Below are 25,371 nucleotides of genomic sequence, written 5' to 3'. Positions count from 1 at the left end.
GTGCTACGCAGTCATGTGTGTACAGGGAGTAGAGGAGGGGGCTCAGAACACAGCCCTGGGGGGCCCCTATGTTGAGCGTGATGGATGAGGAGGTGCAGTTGCCGGCTCTTACCACCTGGGGTCTGCCCGTCAGGAAGTCCAAGACCCACTGGCAGAGGTCATAGTTCAAGCCCAGGTCCCTGAGCTTGGCTATGAGTTTGGAGGGGACTATGGTATTGAATGCTGAGCTGTAGTCGATGAACAGCATTCTCACATAGTTCCCCTGCCTCTTGTCCAGGTGTGATGCTGCTGTGTGCAGCACATGGGCTATGGCGTCCTCCGTGGACCTGTTGGGGCGATATGCAAATTGCAGAGGGTCCAGGTTGATGGGGAGGGAGGAACAGATGTAGCCCTTCACTAGCTTCTCAAAGCACTTCATGGCTATGGAGGTGAGGGCTACAGGGCGGTAGTCGTTGAGGCAAGCGGGCGTAGATTTTTTGGGTACAGGGATGATGGTGGACTTCTTCAGACAGGTGGGGATGACAGCCTGTTCCAAGGACAGGTTGAAGATGTCAGTGAATACCGGGGCCAGTTGGTCGGCACAGACTTTTAGGACGCGGCCGGGGATGCCGTCCGGTCCTGCTGCCTTCCTGATATTAACTTTTTTAAAGATCCGTCTCACCTCATGCTCTGTTACCCTGAACACTGAGTCTCCATCAGCAGACCCCCCCCCCCCCCCCCATTGCCGTGGTTTGTAGGCTGGTGTTGTTATTCACAGCCTCAAACCTTGCATAGAAGGAATTGAGATCATTTGCTAAGGAGATGTCACTGTTCAGTTTGAGGGGGGTGCCTTTGTAGTCTGTCATTGTTCTGAGGCCCTGCCACATGCCTCTAGAGTCAGCCTAGAGGCATTGCCTCTATTACTGCTCTCCTGACGTTGTATCTTGCCATCTTGTGTTCTTCCATGTTGCCTGTCACCAGCCCGGTGTTGTATGCTGATGTGCGCACTTTCAGAGCCTCACGGACGGATTTGTCTACCCAGGGCTTTTGATTTGGGTAGATTTTAATTTTGGTGGAGGGGATTGTTTCTTCTACCAGAGTACAGACATAGTCAATTACCGTTTCGGTGTATTCGTTAATATTGGCTGTGTTATCACGGAATACACTCCAGTCTGTGCATTCAAGTGCAGCTTGGAGTGACTCCTCTGACGTCACGGCCCAACGCTTAACCTCTCGCGAGACCACCGGCGTTCGCTTGAGACTTTGTTTGTACTTTGGCAAAAGAAAGATGGCGGCGTGATCGCTTTTACCGAATGGACTAAGAGCCTGTGACTTGTACCCATTCTTAAATTGCGAGTATACATGGTCTAATATGTTCTCGCCTCTGGTGGGACAGGTCACATGCTGATAGAAATTCGGCAACACCTTTTTAAGACGCGCGCTGTTGAAATCACCCAGAACCAAAATGGCAGCGTCAACATTAGCTGTCTGGAGTTTGTTTACCTCGTCGTGAAGTTTTGAAAGTGCGACCCCAGTGTTCGCGTGTGGTGGAATGTACACTCCGATGAGGATGATGGACGTTAACTCTCTTGGGAGGAAGAAGGGTCGACATTTTATCGTGATAAACTCCAGGTCTGGGGAGCCTCAGGAGTGGGAGGCACCAACATGATACCTGGCCTGGCGAAGGCGAGGTCGGGGAAGCCCGCACTGTGTGCCTCAAAAGGTTTCGAGCCCCCCTGCTGACAACACTTATAGTTGACAGACGTAACACCAGGCTCAACCAACACAGCTTATGGTGTGGGAGCCGCTTGACAGCACAACATTCTCACGGACAGACCCAGGCTCAGCCATCAACTGGGTGTCAGCCCCTGTCCCCATGAGAAGCGAAAAGTGGGGCCGCCCGCGCTTCAACGAAGGCACGCGGCCCGCAGCCAAAGGAAACAATCAGAGCCCCCTTTTTCCGCTGGTGTTGGGGGAGGGAGTGATCGGAGAGCGGGCTGCTCGCGGCAGGACGTCGACGGCTTGTTGTTCAAGCCGAGCCCATCCAACATGGCCGATCCCTCGGCCGCCAAGGCTGTCGGCCTTGTGGACACCTGTCAATTCAACGCCCAGGATACCTCCGGCGGGGGAAAACATGGCCGCCTGTCGAGGGCCTCGTCATCGCCGCTAACGAGGCCGTGCTCTCTCTTCTTCTGGCTGCGCGGTGTGAGGCGGTGTGGGGCCTAGGACAATACCGCCCGCGCTCCAGCAGAAGACCAAAATCCCCTGCGGAGAGACACCAGACACCATTTTTTGATAGAAAAAACAGCAATTCGAACACAGTTACTAATCGCTGCCAATTCCATACCGTGGCGGTACAGGCTTTAGCAGCCCACCAGCCACTCACCAGGCCGACCCACCTCATGGCGTCGGCCGGGCGGGGCACTGTTTCAATATGTCAAAAGCAAAGGACTGATGTTAACACGGAGCACCATTGGTGGTTGCAAACAGCAACCTCCACTGTGGTGTGCACCATGAAGGGGTTAAATGAATAAAAGAACTAACACCACAAAATACTGTAGAATGAGCAAGCCCATGTACACAACGTTAAGGGGAGGCGGACCAGAGAGAACCAGTCCCGCATTCATTCATAATATTCACAACAGCACACCAGCCCTAGCTTAGCCCATTTACCCAAAAAGGTAAACAAAGCCCCCCCCGCACTACTCCCCCAATAGACACCGATTGACCGTCAGCATGAATGGTTGAGAGGAGAGAAAGCTGTAGCATAGACAGACATTCTCGCAGAGGAGAGACAGAACAAAACAGTAGCCCACTACACTACTATAGCATAGCGTCTTCAACGCTACTATGGACAGAAAACAGTCAGCTGAGCCACAACACGGGCCGCCGCTAAGTCCCATCCTGCAGTAGTATAGCTCTACTGCCACCCGCCGAGCCTCAAGCATCGGCTTCCGGGTGGAAACACCATTCAAAACCCCGCCGGGGCACAGGTTTAACGCTACCTGGCTAGGCAACCTAGTCACGGCACACCCTTTGTAGTGTTGTCAAAAATATCGAAGTATCGATAGTACTGAATATTTAAAAACGGCTTCGATACTCATTTCCCGAAATACCGATACTTTCTGCAGTATCTGTACCAGCTGGCGAGTGTTCTACAGCAAGTTGATGACGCGCTGTTCAGAGCGCGCTTGCCCCTCCGGCTGCTCCGAGTCCAGCCCTCCCCCTCAGTTAGTAAACAAACATTTTAGCAGTGCCAGCGCGGATCTCCATAAATAAATGAAAGAGGTTCGTGACAGCTGCTCTTTCAACGTCACTGTGACTGAAGCATTAAACCATTAACTCTAGTTTAATACATGATATGTTGTCTACTGATGGCGCATAATATCAACAGCTGATTCGTTGTAACGTTACAGCTACCAGCTAACGTTAGCTACTGCTAGCAGTTAGCTCCGTTAGCTTAGCTGGCCACCGTTATAAATACTGCATGGAAACGGAGTAACGTTAACGTTTAAACGTTATGTCGAGGTCATACAATACTACAGTCGACATAAGGTTAACGTTACCCCGTTTCCATCAAGTGTTTAAATAGCAGCAATCTTGTTGAAAATGTAACGTTACTAAAATGCTCCGAGCATAGCCTCTATCTCTCTATCTACCGCTACCTCTCTCTCTCTCTCTCTCTCCCTCTCTCTCTCTCTCTCTGTCTCTCTCTCTATCTACCGCTACCTCTCTCTCTCTCTCTCTCTCTCTCTCTCTATCTACCGCTACCTCTCTCTCTCCCTATCTACCGCTACCTCTCTCTCTCTGTCTCTCTCTCTATCTACCGCTACCTCTCTCTCTCTGTATCTCTCTCTATCTACCGCTACCTCTCTCTCTCTCTCTCTCTGTCTCTCTCTCTATCTACCGCTACCTCTCTCTCTCTCTCTCTCTCTCTCTCTCGCTCGCTCTCGTTATCTTTAAATAAAAATCGAAACTGTTACTAACTGTAATACAAACAGTTCAGTTTGTCAGGTACATGCAACACAGATTACAGTGTTTACATCTGTCTGCTTGAGAAAATACCATGTTCTGCATTTGCAATAAAAATGATTGAAGTGAGATGAACAGTTATTTTTAATTGTGATCTAAAGATAAACAAAGGGTTTTAAAAGTGTTATATTTATCTTCTCTTATAGTACCAGAGAGAAGCTGAGGAGAATCAACCAGCAACAAAAGCTAAATTTGTTTAAAAAAAAAATATATATATATATATATATATATTTTTTTGATATCGAAATGGTATCGAAGTATCGATACTTTTCAAGGTATCGTATCGAAGTCGAAATTCCAGTATCGTGACAACACTACCCTGTTATCAACCCATTTACCCGTAAAAAGGGTAAAAATAGGACTCAGCAAAACCCCCACATTAGCTACCGACTGACCTTCATTGATGAACCGGGCAAGAGGAGGGAAAAGCGGCAAAATCCCACGGCGGAGACATTAGAACAGCGTAGCAGTAGTGTTAGCATATAGCATTAGCATGTAGCGTTAGCATTAGTTGTTTTAGCAGCACGCTTCCAGGATCGTTTGGAACCCGTCCACTGCAGTGAACCGTTCACCAAACCATCCCGCCCCTGGCGCCGACACACAACATGGTTGTGTAACAAAACAAACCACATTACTAACACTAACACCAATGCCTGATGACACAGGGCCTACCTGTGTACAAGTCGGCTCGATAGCCGACCTTGCACGCTGCTCCTGGATCTGCTGTCACCAGACGAGGAAACATCAGAATAGGCCCGACGTGTCGTTGAAACACGAAGATTCCAGGGGTATGCAAACCTCCGGTAACTTTCAACATTACGCAATTTCTCTAATCTTTTCATAACAACTAGTTACATAAGGCGCACTGCGACCGTTATGATGGAAACGAAATAGAGGAAGAGTGTTTGGTGACCATGCCTAGTGTCTTATAGGCTACGCCTCCATAGGGGCGGGACCCGGCAGGTGTGGGCGTATTTGTTTTTCGTTAGTGGAGTACAGTAGGTACATGAGATGAGGTATATCTCGATAGGCTTACGAGCGGGACGCGATGGCCAAGTACAATAATATAACTTAACATAACATGATGATCCCATAGCAAATTAAAATAATGACTCATGAAACATTTGAATTTGGATCTTAAGCAACTTTAAATCAAAATGTATTTGAACAATACAACAATCACTCATAACAAGATAAATAAATTAAATAATACAAATTAAAGTGGAAGTGTTTAAATAACTAAAAAAAATATATAGCAGACTTCTTAGCTTAACATCCCAGGGAACTAATGGGATACCTGGGATGTTGTTTGGTAGACAAAGCAACTCTGAGGTCATGCTCAATGTCCAATCTGTTCCTCTGCTTTGTCTTCAGCTGGACCAGAGCTGAGAAGCCACTTTCACAAAGATAGGTAGTGCAAAAAAAATTTAAAATAAAAAAAGTATATACATTTATTTATTTTTTATTTCTTAATTTTTTATGACTAATCGACTAATCGTTGAGCCCTATTATATTATATTGTGCTTCACGTAGTTCATATTTCATTTTATATTACATCACCTCTTTATTGTGATTATAACCTAACCCAGCACCCAAAGGAGTGAAGGAGAGGAGTTATTTAAAATTTTATATTTAATAATAATAATAACTTTGTTTTATATACTGTAGCGCCTTCCATAAAACCCAAGGTCGCTTATAGGGAAAACATTTTTTAATAACAAACAGACACAACTTTCAAACTAAAGTGGGAAACCAACTCAGAACCAAGCATTTGAAATTACATGTGTTAGTGCCTTATTTATAATAGCGTTCACTGCCAGACGTGGAGCAAATCATGCCACTTTGCGAAGGCTATCTGGGCCTGTGGCTTTATATTTCTCGAACAAATAATATACTGTTTATAAGATCTATTTTCTAGTGTTCCAACGAAACCTCAATCAACAAAATCCGTCCATAGATTCTGGCTGTACAGGACGAAATGTAAGGGAGCGTCCTTATTGCATAATTACTGTACTACTGTAACTTTTCCCGTGACAACACACCCCTCTTGACAATTTAGGCACTGTGCCAGTGAAGATATTTTATAATTGACTAATATTTTGAGGGAGCAAGTTGTGTTTAATGTTTAGTTAGGATAATAGAACCTCAGCATTATCCTCCAGAATAAACGTTTCATTGGCCTGCTTCCAGCATCTATACTCCCCATGGACCAGACGACGCGTTGTAAATGAAACGCTTATTCTGGAGCATATGAGTGTGCGGTGGTACAATTTGAACGTGAGTGCATCTCAATAATGATAATAATAATAAACTGTATTTATATAGCACCTTTCATACACAGATTGCAGTTCAAAGTGCTTTATATATAATGAATGCATAATAGAACATGCAGCAAGAGCAATGCATAACACAAATAGAAAATTGCAGCATGATGCTAAATCTAAATCTTGTTTAAAAATCAATCAATAACGCCGACAACATTGGGAAAGCCAATGTTAAATAAAAATATTTAAATAATAATAAATACGATTGCATGGGATCTCTGGGGGTGGCTGCATGGCTCAATGTCATCCTTTATTTCATCCAGTAGATCAAGGATTGATTGAGCTGGCAACCTGTGTCTCTGGATGATTTCGGTCTCAATTAAATAATGATAAAAATTATATTCTCCTTCGAAATATTCTTTCACGGGAGCACGCCTGACATTACGATGCCTGCGTCTGGCAACAATTACTGCTGCCATGATCACCTGTGACGCTGACAGTGACGCTGGCATGATGCCTCTGTATAGCGCTTAGGGATCTGCGCTTATTTACCACCATGTCTGCGTCGCGTTAACTGGTCGGTGCAATTGGCCCCGGCCTTTGTGGATACCCAACAGATTTCGACGAGGCTCATTTGCATAGAAAGGGGACATGTTCCGCCCATTACCTCATTTAAATACGCGCCAATTGCACCGGATGCAATGCTGACGGAATGCAGTTGCCACCTCATTTCACCCGTTGCGCGTCCTCTGTGGATACCAAACAGAGTTTCAGAGCGATATGTACCGGCTTTGCGTCGGAAAAAGCCGCGCAAACCCTTTGTGGATCCCGCCCTCTGTCTCTTTGTTATATACTCTAACTCTGTCTCTGTTATATACTGTAACTGTAACGCTGTCTCTGTTATATACTGTAGCTGTAACGTAACAATGTCTGTACTGTAGCTGTAACGCTGTCTGTTATATATACTGTAGCTGTAATGCTGTCTCTGTTATATACTGTAGCTGTAACACTATCTCTGTTATATACTGTAGCTGTAACGCTGTCTGTTATATATTCTGTAGCTGTAATGCTGTCTCTGTTATATACTGTAGCTGTAACACTATCTCTGTTATATACTGTAGCTGTAACACTGTCTCTGTTATATACTGTAGCTGTAACCCTGTCTCTGTTATATACTGTAGCTGTAACACTGTCTCTGTTATATACTGTAGCTGTAACACTGTCTCTGTTATATACTGTAGCTGTAACACTATCTCTGTTATATAATGTAGCTGTAACACTGCCTCATATATACTGTAGCTGTAACACTGTCTCTGTTATATACTGTAGCTGTAACGCTGTCTGTTATATACTGTAGCTGTAACGCTGTCTCTGTTATATACTTTAGCAGTAACGCTGTCTCTGTTATATACTGTAGCTGTAACGCTGTCTGTTATATACTGTAGCTGTAACACTGTCTCTGTTATATACTGTAGCTGTAACGCTGTCTCTTATATACTGTAGCTGTAACCCTGTCTCTGTTATATACTTTAGCTGTAACGCTGTCTCTTATATACTGTAGCTGTAACGCTGTCTCTGTTATATACTGTAGCTGTAACGCTGTCTCTTATATACTGTAGCTGTAACCCTGTCTCTGTTATATACTGTAGCTGTAACGCTGTCTCTGTTATATACTGTAGCAGTAACGCTGTCTCTGTTATATACTGTAGCTGTAACGCTGTCTCTGTTATATACTGTAGCTGTAACGCTGTCTCTGTTATATACTGTAGCTGTAACGCTGTCTCTTATATACTTTAGCTGTAACCCTGTCTCTGTTATATACTTTAGCTGTAACGCTGTCTCTGTTATATACTGTAGCAGTAACGCTGTCTCTGTTATATACTGTAGCTGTAACACTGTCTCTGTTATATACTGTAGCTGTAACGCTGTCTCTGTTATATACTGTAGCTGTAACGCTGTCTGTTATATACTGTAGCTGTAACGCTGTCTCTCTTATATACTGTAGCTGTAACGCTGTCTCTTTGTTATATACTGTAGCTGTAACGCTGTCTCTGTTATATACTGTAGCTGTAACGCTGTCTCTTTGTTATATACTGTAGCTGTAACGCTGTCTCTGTTATATACTGTAGCTGTAACGCTGTCTCTGTTATATACTTTAGCTGTAACGCTGTCTCTGTTATATACTGTAGCTGTAACGCTGTCTCTCTTATATACTGTAGCTGTAACGCTGTCTGTTATATACTGTAGCTGTAACGCTGTCTCTGTTATATAGTTTAGCTGTAACGCTGTCTCTGTTATATACTGTAGCTGTAACGCTGTCTGTTATATACTTTAGCTGTAACCCTGTCTCTGTTATATACTTTAGCTGTAACGCTGTCTCTGTTATATACTGTAGCAGTAACGCTGTCTCTGTTATATACTGTAGCTGTAACGCTGTCTCTGTTATATACTGTAGCTGTAACGCTGTCTCTGTTATATACTGTAGCTGTAACGCTGTCTCTGTTATATACTGTAGCTGTAACGCTGTCTCTTATATACTGTAGCTGTAACGCTGTCTCTTATATACTGTAGCTGTAACGCTGTCTGTTATATACTGTAGCTGTAACGCTGTCTCTGTTATATAGTTTAGCTGTAACGCTGTCTCTGTTATATACTTTAGCTGTAACGCTGTCTCTGTTATATACTGTAGCTGTAACGCTGTCTCTGTTATATACTGTAGCTGTAACGCTGTCTCTGTTATATACTGTAGCTGTAACGCTGTCTCTTATATACTGTAGCTGTAACGCTGTCTCTTATATACTGTAGCTGTAACGCTGTCTGTTATATACTGTAGCTGTAACGCTGTCTCTGTTATATACTGTAGCTGTAACGCTGTCTGTTATATACTTTAGCTGTAACACTGTCTCTTATATACTGTAGCAGTAACGCTGTCTCTGTTATATACTGTAGCTGTAACGCTGTCTCTTATATACTGTAGCTGTAACGCTGTCTCTTATATACTGTAGCTGTAACGCTGTCTGTTATATACTGTAGCTGTAACGCTGTCTCTGTTATATACTGTAGCTGTAACGCTGTCTGTTATATACTTTAGCTGTAACACTGTCTCTTATATACTGTAGCTGTAACGCTGTCTCTGTTATATACTGTAGCTGTAACACTGTCTCTGTTATATACTGTAGCTGTAACCCTGTCTCTGTTATATACTGTAGCTGTAACGCTGTCTCTGTTATATACTGTAGCTGTAACGCTGTCTCTGTTATATACTGTAGCTGTAACCCTGTCTCTGTTATATACTGTAGCTGTAACGCTGTCTGTTATATACTTTAGCTGTAACACTGTCTCTGTTATATACTGTAGCTGTAACGCTGTCTGTTATATACTTTAGCTGTAACGCTGTCTGTTATATACTGTAGCTGTAACGCTGTCTCTGTTATATACTGTAGCTGTAACACTGTCTCTGTTATATACTGTAGCTGTAACGCTGTCTGTTATATACTTTAGCTGTAACACTGTCTCTTATATACTGTAGCTGTAACCCTGTCTCTGTTATATACTGTAGCTGTAACGCTGTCTGTTATATACTTTAGCTGTAACGCTGTCTCTGTTATATACTGTAGCTGTAACGCTGTCTGTTATATACTTTAGCTGTAACACTGTCTCTGTTATATACTGTAGCTGTAACACTGTCTCTTATATACTGTAGCTGTAACGCTGTCTCTGTTATATACTGTAGCTGTAACGCTGTCTGTTATATACTGTAGCTGTAACACTGTATCTTATATACTGTAGCTGTAACGCTGTCTGTTATATACTTTAGCTGTAACACTGTCTGTTATATACTTTAGCTGTAACACTGTCTCTGTTATATACTGTAGCTGTAACCCTGTCTGTTATATACTTTAGCTGTAACACTGTCTCTGTTATATACTGTAGCTGTAACGCTGTCTCTGTTATATACTGTAGCTGTAACGCTGTCTGTTATATACTTTAGCTGTAACACTGTCTCTGTTATATACTGTAGCTGTAACGCTGTCTGTTATATACTGTAGCTGTAACACTGTCTCTGGTATATACTGTAGCTGTAACGCTGTCTGTTATATACTGTAGCTGTAACCCTGTCTCTGTTATATACTGTAGCTGTAACGCTGTCTCTGTTATATACTTTAGCTGTAACGCTGTCTGTTATATACTGTAGCTGTAACGCTGTCTCTGTTATATACTGTAGCTGTAACGCTGTCTCTGTTATATACTGTAGCTGTAACGCTGTCTCTGTTATATACTGTAGCTGTAACGCTGTCTCTCTTATATACTGTAGCTGTAACGCTGTCTCTTTTATATACTGTAGCTGTAACGCTGTCTCTTTTATATACTGTAGCTGTAACGCTGTCTCTGTTATATACTGTAGCTGTAACGCTGTCTGTTATATACTTTAGCTGTAACCCTGTCTCTGTTATATACTGTAGCTGTAACGCTGTCTGTTATATACTTTAGCTGTAACGCTGTCTCTGTTATATACTGTAGCTGTAACGCTGTCTGTTATATACTTTAGCTGTAACACTGTCTCTGTTATATACTGTAGCTGTAACACTGTCTCTTATATACTGTAGCTGTAACGCTGTCTCTGTTATATACTGTAGCTGTAACGCTGTCTGTTATATACTGTAGCTGTAACACTGTATCTTATATACTGTAGCTGTAACGCTGTCTGTTATATACTTTAGCTGTAACACTGTCTGTTATATACTTTAGCTGTAACACTGTCTCTGTTATATACTGTAGCTGTAACCCTGTCTGTTATATACTTTAGCTGTAACACTGTCTCTGTTATATACTGTAGCTGTAACGCTGTCTCTGTTATATACTGTAGCTGTAACGCTGTCTGTTATATACTTTAGCTGTAACACTGTCTCTGTTATATACTGTAGCTGTAACGCTGTCTGTTATATACTGTAGCTGTAACACTGTCTCTGGTATATACTGTAGCTGTAACGCTGTCTGTTATATACTGTAGCTGTAACCCTGTCTCTGTTATATACTGTAGCTGTAACGCTGTCTCTGTTATATACTTTAGCTGTAACGCTGTCTGTTATATACTGTAGCTGTAACGCTGTCTCTGTTATATACTGTAGCTGTAACGCTGTCTCTGTTATATACTGTAGCTGTAACGCTGTCTCTGTTATATACTGTAGCTGTAACGCTGTCTCTCTTATATACTGTAGCTGTAACGCTGTCTCTTTTATATACTGTAGCTGTAACGCTGTCTCTTTTATATACTGTAGCTGTAACGCTGTCTCTGTTATATACTGTAGCTGTAACGCTGTCTCTTTTATATACTGTAGCTGTAACGCTGTCTCTGTTATATACTGTAGCTGTAACGCTGTCTCTTTTATATACTTTAGCAGTAACGCTGTCTCTGTTATATACTGTAGCTGTAACGCTGTCTCTTTTATATACTGTAGCTGTAACGCTGTCTCTGTTATATACTGTAGCTGTAACGCTGTCTCTTTTATATACTTTAGCAGTAACGCTGTCTCTGTTATATACTGTAGCTGTAACGCTGTCTCTTTTATATACTTTAGCAGTAACGCTGTCTCTGTTATATACTGTAGCTGTAACGCTGTCTCTTTTATATACTGTAGCTGTAACGCTGTCTGTTATATACTGTAGCTGTAACGCTGTCTGATATATACTGTAGCTGTAACGCTGTCTCTGTTATATACTTTAGCTGTAACACTGTCTCTGTTATATACTGTAGCTGTAACGCTGTCTGATATATACTGTAGCTGTAACGCTGTCTCTGTTATATACTGTAGCAGTAACGCTGTCTCTGTTATATACTGTAGCTGTAACGCTGTCTCTGTTATATACTGTAGCTGTAACGCTGTCTCTGTTATATACTGTAGCTGTAACGCTGTCTGTTATATACTGTAGCTGTAACACTGTCTCTGTTATATACTGTAGCTGTAACGCTGTCTGTTATACTGTAGCTGTAACGCTGTCTCTGTTATATACTGTAGCTGTAACGCTGTCTCTGTTATATACTGTAGCTGTAACGCTGTCTCTGTTATATACTGTAGCTGTAACGCTGTCTCTGTTATATACTGTAGCTGTAACGCTGTCTCTTATATACTGTAGCTGTAACGCTGTCTCTTTGTTATATACTGTAGCTGTAACGCTGTCTCTGTTATATACTGTAGCTGTAACGCTGTCTCTGTTATATAGTTTAGCTGTAACGCTGTCTCTGTTATATACTGTAGCTGTAACACTGTCTCTGTTATATACTGTAGCTGTAACGCTGTCTCTGTTATATACTGTAGCTGTAACGCTGTCTGTTATATACTTTAGCTGTAACGCTGTCTCTGTTATATACTGTAGCTGTAACACTGTCTCTGTTATATACTGTAGCTGTAACGCTGTCTCTGTTATATACTGTAGCTGTAACACTGTCTGTTATATACTGTAGCTGTAACGCTGTCTGTTATATACTGTAGCTGTAACGCTGTCTGTTATATACTGTAGCTGTAACGCTGTCTGTTATATACTGTAGCTGTAACACTGTCTGTTATATACTGTAGCTGTAACGCTGTCTCTGTTATATAGTTTAGCTGTAACACTGTCTGTTATATACTGTAGCTGTACCGCTGTCTGTTATATACTGTAGCTGTAACGCTGTCTCTGTTATATACTGTAGCTGTAACACTGTCTGTTATATACTGTAGCTGTAACGCTGTCTGTTATATACTGTAGCTGTAACGCTGTCTGTTATATACTGTAGCTGTAACGCTGTCTGTTATATACTGTAGCTGTAACACTGTCTCTGTTATATAGTTTAGCTGTAACGCTGTCTCTTTGTTATATACTGTAGCTGTAACGCTGTCTGTTATATACTGTAGCAGTAACGCTGTCTGTTATATACTGTAGCTGTAACACTGTCTGTTATATACTGTAGCTGTAACATTGTCTGTTATATACTGTAGCTGTAACGCTGTCTCTGTTATATACTGTAGCTGTAACGCTGTCTGTTATATACTGTAGCTGTAACACTGTCTGTTATATACTGTAGCTGTAACATTGTCTGTTATATACTGTAGCTGTAACGCTGTCTCTGTTATATACTGTAGCTGTAACACTGTCTGTTATATACTGTAGCTGTAACCCTGTCTCTGTTATATAGTTTAGCTGTAACGCTGTCTCTTTGTTGTATACTGTAGCTGTAACGCTGTCTGTTATATACTGTAGCTGTAACACTGTCTCTGTTATATACTGTAGCTGTAACGCTGTCTGTTATATACTGTAGCTGTAACACTGTCTCTGTTATATAGTTTAGCTGTAACGCTGTCTCTTTGTTATATACTGTAGCTGTAACGCTGTCTGTTATATACTGTAGCTGTAACGCTGTCTCTGTTATATAGTTTAGCTGTAACGCTGTCTGTTATATACTGTAGCTGTAACGCTGTCTCTGTTATATACTGTAGCTGTAACGCTGTCTCTGTTATATACTGTAGCTGTAACGCTGTCTCTGTTATATACTGTAGCTGTAACGCTGTCTCTGTTATATACTGTAGCTGTAACACTGTCTCTGTTATATACTGTAGCTGTAACGCTGTCTCTGTTATATACTGTAGCTGTAACACTGTCTCTTATATACTGTAGCTGTAACACTATCTCTGTTATATACTGTAGCTGTAACACTGTCTGTTATATACTGTAGCTGTAACGCTGTCTGTTATATACTGTAGCTGTAACGCTGTCTCTGTTATATACTGTAGCTGTAACACTGTCTGTTATATACTGTAGCTGTAACGCTATCTCTGTTATATACTGTAGCTGTAACACTGTCTGTTATATACTGTAGCTGTAACGCTGTCTGTTATATACTGTAGCTGTAACGCTGTCTCTGTTATATACTGTAGCTGTAACACTGTCTCTGTTATATACTTTAGCTGTAACGCTGTCTCTGTTATATACTGTAGCTGTAACGCTGTCTGTTATATACTGTAGCTGTAATGCTGTCTCTGTTATATAGTTTAGCTGTAACGCTGTCTCTGTTATATACTGTAGCTGTAACGCTGTCTGTTATATACTGTAGCTGTAACGCTGTCTCTGTTATATACTGTAGCAGTAACGCTGTCTCTGTTATATACTGTAGCTGTAACGCTGTCTGTTATATACTGTAGCTGTAACGCTGTCTGTTATATACTGTAGCTGTAACGCTGTCTGTTATATACTGTAGCTGTAACGCTGTCTGTTATATACTGTAGCTGTAACGCTGTCTCTGTTATATACTTTAGCTGTAACACTGTCTCTGTTATATACTGTAGCTGTAACCCTGTCTCTGTTATATACTGTAGCTGTAACGCTGTCTCTGTTATATACTGTAGCTGTAACGCTGTCACTGTTATATACTGTAGCTGTAACACTGTCTCTGTTATATACTGTAGCTGTAACACTGTCTCTTATATACTGTAGCAGTAACGCTGTCTGTTATATACTGTAGCTGTAATGCTGTCTGTTATATACTTTAGCTGTAACACTGTCTCTGTTATATACTGTAGCTGTAACGCTGTCTGTTATATACTGTAGCTGTAACGCTGTCTCTGTTATATACTTTAGCTGTAACGCTGTCTCTGTTATATACTGTAGCTGTAACGCTGTCTGTTATATACTGTAGCTGTAACACTGTCTCTTATATACTGTAGCTGTAACGCTGTCTCTGTTATATACTTTAGCTGTAACGCTGTCTCTGTTATATACTGTAGCAGTAACGCTGTCTGTTATATACTGTAGCTGTAACGCTGTCTCTGTTATATACTGTAGCTGTAATGCTGTCTCTGTTATATACTTTAGCTGTAACGCTGTCTGTTATATACTGTAGCTGTAACGCTGTCTCTGTTATATAGTGTAGCTGTAACGCTGTCTGTTATATACTGTAGCTGTAACGCTGTCTGTTATATACTGTAGCTGTAACGCTGTCTGTTATATACTGTAGCTGTAACGCTGTCTCTGTTATATACTGTAGCTGTAACGCTGTCTCTGTTATATACTGTAGCTGTAACGCTGTCTCTGTTATATACTGTAGCTGTAACGCTGTCTGTTATATACTGTAGCTGTAACGCTGTCTGTTATATACTGTAGCTGTAACGCTGTCTCTGTTATATACTGTAGCTGTAACGCTGTCTCTGTTATATACTGTAGCTGTAACGCTGTCTGTTATATACTGTAGCTGTAACGCTGCCTCATATATACTGTAGCTGTAACGCTGTCTCTGTTATATACTGTAGCTGTAACGCTGCCTCATATATACTGTAGCTGTAACGCTGTCTCTGTTATATACTGTAGCTGTAACGCTGTCTCTGTTATATACTGTAGCTGTAGCGCTCTGTCTCTTTGTTATATACTGTAGCTGTAACGCTGTCTCTGTTATATACTGTAGCTGTAACGCTGTCTCTGTTATATACTGTAGCTGTAACGCTGTCTGTTATATACTGTAGCTGTAACGCTGTCTCTGTTATATACTGTAGCAGTAACGCTCTGTCTCTTTGTTATATACTGTAGCTGTAACACTGTCTCTGTTACACGTCATATATCTTACAGAAGTAAAGGGAAACAAACAAATAAAAGTCTGTCCATTAACAGGAGGAATCACAGTCTCAGAAAGCAAACAAACACACAGTCCATGCTGCAGTCTCTTCTCTGGGAGCTTTGGGCAAAGCCGCGCTAGCCCGTTAGCATGTTCTTTAGCGAGCCGACTCCAGCGAGAGGCCATCAGTGCTCCAGTGAAGTGGGGATGGTGCATTCCTGTGTGCAGGAGTCTGCAGCAGATTGCTTGCCTCTCTCCCCTCTGGGCAGCGCTTGCTGGGGGCCATTTGCCCCCACGCTCTGCCTCTAATTTCCCACAAGACCAGATGGTACCATCATTCAACACTACCATAGAAAACGCAGGGGAGGGTTTCACTGTGGGGAGGCAGAAGGGGAGATATGTGCAAAGTGAACATGAGGACAATCACAAGCCGTGGAGGGTTTTTATAATGTATTCTTTACGTGGAGGGGGGGGGGGGGTCATGGTAATGTGTCTTGTGGCCCCGATGTTAAGCTCTTATTACAACAAGATTTAATTGGGTAAAATGTCACCTAAATGTTGTAAGTCTGTCTGCAAAACAATGACTAATTAATAAAGCTGTGTCATGATTAGTGTTTCCTGGTGACAAAGAGTGACAGTGTAATTCATATCCAGTGTAGGCCTATATGCATGCTCTTAGTGCCACTCATAGCTTATGCTTAAGTGCCATTCGTGTTCCTTCGCTCTTGGCTACGGTTTGTTTTAGCGTACGGCAGAGTGGAATATGGTTAGCAGGTTTGGTAATTACATTGTCCCTTAATGTATTTCCGGCACGAAGGCCAAGGGTACTTTTAGCATGACAGTGATGTGTTGTGATGCTATACCCACGATGAGCTGTATCTCAAGCTGCTTCTAAACACTGTCTGGTTGCACTTTTTTACAATGAGAGAACGGATACAGGGGGAAGGTTGATCTCTGCACTGGAGTGAAGTCTTAATGCACTTGGTTAAGTGAGTGAGCTACAGTATAGTACCTGTTTTTTTTTTGTGTGTTTGCGGAGCGAGAGCCTATTTCAGTCGGACTGCATCATAACCAGCTGCTGGGAGAGCCCAATCTAAAAGAGTTTTTCTTCCCTTCCCTGGAGCACTGCTGGGTACAGAGCACTGGGCACGGTGGCAAACAGCATATTCATTAACCCCGCTGCCTTCAGTCAGGGAGAAATAGCCTCTGTCAAAATGCCGCTCATATACAGAACCTCCGCTGTGGAGCGGAGCGGTGATGCAACACATCTTAAGGAGTTGATCTAATATTTAAGATTACAGAACGTGAAATGGGTGGGTCCTTATTTTCCCTCCCTCCCTGGTCTCTTTTCCTCCTGGCCCTTCTCACTGCGGCTGACAAAAACGCATACTGAGACATTCCCCTTTGGGCCGCTCTCTGTATCAAAGTGCAGCTCCTCGTCCTTCATAGGTCTGGCGCCACGGATGGATCTGTTTTTAACAGGGGTCTGTCTGCGAGGCACTTTAGTCATCCTAGAGCCGCCGCAGAAACAACAGAGTAGTCCGGAGCGCTGTCCTGCTGCCGAGGATGAGAGGCGGCCCCAACAGCTCCATCCTGCCTGCTGCTACCGCTGCCAGCTCTAAGACACTATCCATCCCACAGCCCCTGTGTCCAGAGAGCCCGTTTGAGCTTCAAAATAATGATCTGAACTGATCGCCCACTGGCAAGGCAGCATTTCAGTTTGAGGGGGGAAGAGAGAGAGAGAGAGAGACAGAGAGAGAGAGAGAGAGAGAAACAATGAATGAAAGTAAGTGGAAGAGAAAGGTGGAGTGAGTGAGTCTGTGAGGGAACATGAATTTATAGAGAGAGACCTACAGTATGTCTCCAACCAACCCGGGTTCAGTTAGAGCAGGGGTTCTCAAACTTTTTCATACCGCGACCCCATTTTATTTAGGATTTCTTTTGGGGACCCCAAAAATGTATGTACTGTATCGTGTAATTTCAAACGTGGAATTAAGGAATATCAAAATAAAAGCACACGTTGTTGAACTTGATCATGCATATTTATTAGAAAATGTTATTACAGCACTGTTATCAATACACTTTTATAAAACGAGGCATATTTAGCCAATATATGTTGCCAGAACTTATTATTATTAAAGAAATTATAATAATTTGACTTGCCAATGTGCCACCCTACTGTCACCTACCCGTGACCCCAATTTGGGTCGCGACCCGTAGTTTAAAAACCACTGAGTTAGAGGCTGGCTGGTTGTTAATAGAATGACCTCTAAAGATGGTGACACCTAGAGAAACAAAAATACTTAAAAAAGAGGAATCACAGATGCAAGGCATAACAAAAAAGATGCAAACGAATTGGGGGGGGGGTCATGCTATAACTGACTGAGCATTGCTTACACCCTTGTGATTAATTGGACTTTGGAATAACAAAGTGAGGAGCATGTTAATAGTGAATATTGCTCGTCTACTAGATGCACACTGGGACATTTTCCTCCCTATTCTGCTCAGACTTTCACATTGATTTAACAAAGCACACAGCGCCATGGCTGCCAGCAACAGAATGGAGCCCTCGGGCGACGGCAGGCCTGATTGTGTTCAGATAAGGACATGCTCAATTCCGCCTCGTACTATTTGCATTTCTTTCCTGTCGTTTTCCGAGTTCACGCAAATTGAAAGGTATGCAGATCTACAGATGCTTATAACGCAAGGAAATGTAATGCGTTGAAACAATGGGAAGTCTGACGCATTCGTCGTCCTTACTGCGCTTGATTGGACTGTCGAGAGACTTCAGGATGAGGAGGGGGGGGGGGGGGGGGGGGGGGGGTCGAGAGCTGGGGCGGCTCTCTACTAAAACTAATCCGGACTGACTCAGGCCATAATTTGCCAAAATATGTGAGGGCTTTTCATGTCATCTCTGTTGTTGAGGTCAGACGCTCTCTCTTTCAGACTAACTGCTGAAGCCCCTGAGAGCCTGCCCCCCCGTGCCCCAGGCTCAGAGGGCTCGGCCTCGCCTCTATACCACAGAGGGATGAACAAGTCCAAACCCACAGGGGGAAAGACACGCATGTTTGGATAGAATAGGGTACAGAAATAATGAAAGGGTATTCACTCAGGGAGAAGAGTAATTCCCTGCCGCCGGGGGGATAAAAGAAAAAAGTTGTACAGGAGGTTTTACACCAAATGCAGACTAACCTGACTGACTGAGGACAGTGTGTGTGTGTGTGTGTGTGTGTGTGTGTGTGTGTGTGTGTGTGTGTGTGTGTGTGTGTATGTATGTATGTATGTATGTATGTATGTATGTATGTATGTATGTATGTATGTATGTATGTATGTATGTATGTATGTATGTGTGTGTGTATGTATGTATGTATGTATGTATGTATGTATGTATGTATGTATGTATGTATGTATGTATGTATGTATGTATGTACATATACTCAACCTGACTGACTGAGGACAGTATGTATGGCTGTTGTGTTTGAGTTCTTTCATGCACACATTCTGAGGCAGGTGTGTTCAGCCACAGTGGGCTAATTCGCTAATATGAACCAAAGTAGCTCCAGTGGCCCAGATAGAGCACTGTAAAGTGAGTACTGTGTGTGTGTGTGTGTGTGTGTGTGTGTGTGTGTGTGTGTGTGTGTTATTGAGTGTGTTTGCGCGCGCGCGTGTGTGTGTGTGTGTGTGCGACTACTTTGACTAGGACATGCACTGACACACCTGCACCTCTTTCAGCAGGACTCAGTAACATACAACTTGCTCCCTGTCAACTGTAGTCGCATGCAGCTCTCCCCAGCGGGACCTGTTAGTGTTGCTGTCTGTCTGTGTGTGTGTGTGTGTGTGTGTGTGTGTGTGTGTGTGTGTGTGTGTGTGTGGTCTGTCTGTCTGTCTGAGAGAGAGTGAGAGAGAGAGAGAGAGAGAGAGAGAGAGAGAGAGAGAGAGAGAGAGAGAGAGAGAGAGAGAGAGAGAGAGAGCACACACGTACAGAGATAGATGGAGGAGAGGAAGGCTATTTCACCTGAGTTCACCTCTATAGAAAACAGTCTGAAAAGACAACAGCTTTGGGCTTTTGGCACACATCGCAGGGAGCAGCTCTGTTCAGCCTGACGTTCTCTACCTCCTTCATCCACAGTTCATTCACAATGAAACCCTTTCAGTTTTATATTCCTCTTCAAGAATCTTGTTCCCGACTCCTCAAAGTAAACGTTTTACTCCACCAACGCACCTGTCATTAAGAACTTACTCAGGTGTGCAAGGGAGTTTTGAGAACCATATTCCTCTTCCCGACGTATCCTAATAGCGGACTTTCACAAAGCTGTCGTGACCCGTCATGTGGGGGTCCACAATGCAATGCGCACAGAGCGTTGTCAGATGCAGCCAGCTGTAATGTGGACGCCTATACTAGCCATTACCATCCTGTCTTTGGCAACACTCACGTCGGTACTTTCCTCTGGGCCTGCTGCAATTGAAAACAGTTGAGGAAATAGTGTCATCCGGAGTTTCCCGAGGGCTAATGTGGCCGAGCTCTTGAGACACAGAACACGCTGGTACGTTTTATGTCCACTTATCACATGTCCTCCACAGAAAAGAACAATAGGATTCGGGTTATCTTCAAAGTGCCCCTTTAAGTTTCTAACGTATCAATGTCTGGCAACGCCTTTGGCCCGTGGCCCTCCACCCAGGCCCGTGGCCCTCCACCCAGGCCCGTGGCCCTCCACCCAGGCCCGTGGCCCTCCACCCAGGCCCGTGGCCCTCCACCCAGGCCCGTGGCCCTCCACCCAGGCCCGTGGCCCTCCACCAAGGCCAGAAAGTTTGGCCACACCTGCTGTACAAGTTAATACTACTCTAGAGCCAAGCGTCTCCAGGCAAAAGGGCTTTTCATCCTCTGGGGTTCTGCACATACACATCACGTAAGAGTGCTATGGTGTGGACGTACTTACCTTGAAGTCATCCGGCAGGAGCAGTTTGCTGGTCCTGAGGAAACTGAGAATGTAGCGGAATATCTCTCCATCCCGGTCTATGAAATAGTGCTGCTTCAAGCTGTCCAGCACGATGGGCTCTGTGCCATTAAACAGACGGCTGATTCTGTAAATTGAAACACACAGACACGCACGCACGCACACACACACACACATGCATGCACGCGCACACATACACACACACACACACACACACACACACACACACACACATACATACATAATGGAATGAGCTGGCTGCCTTCAAATGCATGAAACAATTACCCTCCATTTATTTTTCAATTTTATTAGTCCAAGGCTTGAAATGCATTAGCATCCTAGGTTGAAACAAGGGGCTCAGGGCACATTTCCTCCGTTCCAGACTTGTTTGAAGTGTCCCTTCTGCTGAGAGATTACAACAACATACACACTCTGCTTGTACTTATAGAAATTAATGCTATGAGTTCAGCTTTATAGCTATTATTACATCTGTCAGTAATATATATATATAGAATTCATAATAGAATATAGCATACTAATACTAAGCAGAATTCTGAACAAATCTGATACTTCACACCTGCAATGTGAAGAATGTGTGTGAAAATATAAACAAGAATGAAAATGTAAGAAGCATAATCATGATCGTAGATAAATGTCGTGACAACCTGGTGGAAGTGCCATTTTGGTTAAACATTACATTACACTTTAGAGCACACACACTCTTGCCCACTGATGACTACAACAAGAGCAGAACAAATCGCTCTTGAATCGCAAGCTTAGCAAGGCCTAACAAAAATAATGGTTGGTTTCAGGTTGCCGACCGACCCTGCCGATTTAGGTGCGACCCTATATATTTTATGAGTTTAAAAAAAAAATTATATATTAAAAAAAAAAAATCATTTTTTTTTTTTTTTTTTTTTTTTTTTTTTTAGAATAAAGTTTCATAGAAATCTTAGTCAAACATTTAGTATTATGGATATTAAACATGCTGGCAGAGTACATGCATCCATGTTGTTGTGAACATTTTAACCCTTTCACTGCCACACGACAGCCGGTTAACCCTTTCACTGTGACAATACAGAAGGTTAGCCCTTTACTATCACACAACCGACGGCGATGCTCCATCATTAGCATCATTAGCTCCGCATCCGCGGAGCTAATGATGCTAATGATGGAGCATCGCCGTCGGTTGTGTGATAGTAAAGGGCTAACCTTCTGTCGTGTGGCAGTGAAAGGGTTAATTAAATAAAGAAATTCCCTATCCATAGTCGCCGTGGGAAAGAATAAAAAAAAATAAAAAAAAAAAAAATTCCCTACCTACCCATGGCCAAACTGACAACCAACCTGAAACCAACTATTATTTTTGTTAGGCCCAAGTAGCCCAAAATGAAGAGTACTGAGGGCAAGTCTCCAGTGTCCAGTTACTTACTAGCCAAAGAATAAGTTGCTTAGAAATAGTGTAGCCTACAAATACAACTTACAAATACAACCAGATTGGAATGTACACTTTTTGTCAATGCGAATCAACATTAATTTCAGGAAGCAATATATACTATAGCCTAACAAAATGTGAATATATTTTCTACAGTAGATTCAATTAAATTGTTCTCCCAGAGTGTTTTGATATGTCACACTCAATGCATTACATGTACAGTAAATTAACAAGAAAGCACGTCACATCAGATTCATTCATCCAGAGGCTGTGCTTAAAAAGGAACACTCCAATATTTTGGGGGGAATCATTTGCCATCTTCCCCAGAGTCAGACAAGAAGACAGATAGCAATTGTGTTTCTCTGTGTGTCGAGAAAAGAGAGAGATCCGGTGGCACGCTAGCCTAGCTTAGCACAATAACTGGAAGCAGGGGGAAACTGTTAGCCTAGCCCCATCAAAAGATCAAAACACCTTAGTTCCAACAACTCCAAAACGTGACTGACACCTACTGTAGTTTTCGATACAGATACACATGGGAGCTATTTTCTTGACAAACAACTGGGCGGAGTGTTTGCATGTAGCATCTCAAAAGTCCCACCATTGTACCAAAACATCAACAAAACCAATGTGACTTAGCTAACATAAGGAAGAATGACTGCTATTCATGGTTGACTTGGATGATTAGCCTACTTCTGAACAGACCAAGATCCAGAACCTTGTTTATTTGAACCTCAGATGTTAGCATGACAATTTAGTCAAATGTGGTGTCTGATTTATGTGATGTCTAAGACAAGTTTCTAGAAACACTGGAAGCATATGACAGTGTTGTATTGGCAAAAAATAGGTCAAGGCAAGAATTACTTGGAATCTAAATATAAAAAATACGGTTAATGGGTCTCATTCACCAAGGACTTACGACAAAAAGGGCTTTCTCTTAGGGCCATTTGAGACCTTTTCGGGCAGATTTTGGGATTCACCAACCGTTCCAATAAAACATATATAATTAATATTATATTATAATATATTTTCTATATTCATGTCTTGCCCGAAAAGGTCTCTAAGCTATTACACGCTAAACATCGGCCCTTTCCAAAAGAATCCAGTCTTTTTTCATAGATCGCGAGATATGACGCGTTATATGCAATAAGCCCAAATCGTTCTGGTTGATCGCCTGAAACCCCAAATACTCCCAAATCAAAGGTATATACCATGTACATATGTGCCTTCACAAAATCATCAAGGGGGGGGGGTCTTTTTAACTAGAAATTGCTATCGTGTTTGTCGAGCATGTTTTACGTCCAGTAAAACACGACACTGTGATCGTTACAAAAACATGTTTCAGGTTCGGTAAAATAGACATAGAATATACCTTACCTTAGCCAGAAGGTATTCCAAAAAGAATAATTCCTAGTGATCGCATCGCCATCGCGATTACCCGTGTATATGTCTATACTTGTGTATACGGGAAATAGGCTTCAGGCAAAGAAATCTTGAGGTGATCGCTCTGTCTCCATGCTATTCAAGTTCAAAAGGTAGGCGATACTGCCACCTGGTGAGATTCTATCGTCATTGCAATTCCAACCTAGGCAGATGAGCCAGGGAGACCTAGAGGGCTCCGGCTGACCATATATAATGGGGATAAAAGGAAAAAGATCAAAGGATCTAAAAACTAGATATTACGTTTTTGGCACTCAACGGTTGGCAGCGAAACACGAGATATTACGTTTTTGGCCGTCAATGAGTTAAAGGGGAACAACAGCCATTAAAAAAAAATTATTTATATATTATAAGTACTACAACCTGTTAGAAAAACTCCTGCACTGTATTCATGCCGGCGCATCCACGAGAACATGCTTCAGAACCTTGTTGGGAGAGCCGCGTCATCACCTTGTGGGGAGAGCGGCATCACCTTGTGGGGAGAGCGGCATCACCTTGTGGGGAGAGCGGCATCATCTCGTACAGGCTGCGTGGTTGGAGTATACGGGCTACATCAGATGAACGGTGCAGGCAGAGGGCTGTGTGGTTGGAGTATACGGGCTACATCAGATGAACGGTGCAGGCAGAGGGCTGTGTGGTTGGAGTATACGGGCTACATCAGATGAACGGTGCAGGCAGAGGGCTGTGTGGTTGGAGTATACGGGCTACATCAGATGAACGGTGCAGGCAGAGGGCTGTGTGGTTGGAGTATACGGGCTACATCAGATGAACGGTGCAGGCAGAGGGCTGTGTGGTTGGAGTATACGGGCTACATCAGATGAACGGTGCAGGCAGAGGGCTGTGTGGTTGGAGTACACGGGCTACATCAGATGAACGGTGCAGGCAGAGGGCTGTGTGGTTGGAGTATACGGGCTACATCAGATGAACGGTGCAGGCAGAGGGCTGTGTGGTTGGAGTACACGGGCTACATCAGATGAACGGTGCAGGCAGAGTCCGATTCAGAAGTCATACTTATTGTGTAGGGTTGGTAGCAATGGTGATTCTGGTCGCAATATTTAGTCATTTTGAGTCAGGAAATGCCCATTGAGAGTAACTGCAAAATGTATGAAGCCGCAACGGTGGATTAAAACCAGCCCTGCTGCACTGATGCCCTGACTTCCCTTTGGTGGTAAACTCACAAAATCAACAGACACCAGAAAATTACCACACTAAGATATACATGTCCTATAGGTTAGAAGCTTTTCATCTATCAGAAAACGATGCTCTGCCTATTATTGAATATGTATTTTAAGTTTTAATTTAACTGTACCGTAATTTTCGGACTATAAGCCGCGCCTTTCCCCCCCATTTTTCGACCCTGCGGTTTATATAACGGTGCGGCTTATATGTGACTCGACGTGACCAAACCCGAAAATGTAAAAATCTAAATATTGCTTTTTGACTGCATTGGAAATGTTATTTATCTGTTCCCTTATTTGCTAAACTTAATACAACTTGTAAATGAGTTAATTTTTGTTATTTGTCCGACAGTATTGTGTCCCAATGCTAATTACATATGGTAATTAAACATTAAAACACCTGTGGCTTATAGTCCAGTGCGGCTTATATATGTACACATCATTCAATTTAGCTGCTGCGGCTTATATTCAGGTGCAGCTTATAGTGTGAAAATTCCGATAATTTCGTGCTCTC

At 42.7% G+C, this 25,371-nt stretch overlaps 1 protein-coding gene across 4 annotated transcripts in view; it reads right to left on the bottom strand.

Annotated features, from left to right (window-relative positions):
* Positions 1-25,371, bottom strand: part of kctd15b (potassium channel tetramerization domain containing 15b) — a 74,250-nt gene that overhangs the window by 32,705 nt on the left and 16,174 nt on the right. For all 4 annotated transcript variants that reach the window (XM_084337380.1, XM_084337378.1, XM_084337379.1 and 1 more), the window contains one exon: positions 20,793-20,937. In XM_084337380.1, coding sequence (XP_084193506.1) covers positions 20,793-20,937 — 145 coding nt within the window. The remainder of the gene's footprint in view (positions 1-20,792; positions 20,938-25,371) is intronic.

Source organism: Notolepis coatsorum, assembly GCF_963971535.1.
Source record: "Notolepis coatsorum genome assembly, chromosome: 20".
NCBI lineage: Eukaryota > Metazoa > Chordata > Actinopteri > Aulopiformes > Paralepididae > Notolepis > Notolepis coatsorum.
This window is presented reverse-complemented; position numbering and strand designations above follow the sequence as displayed.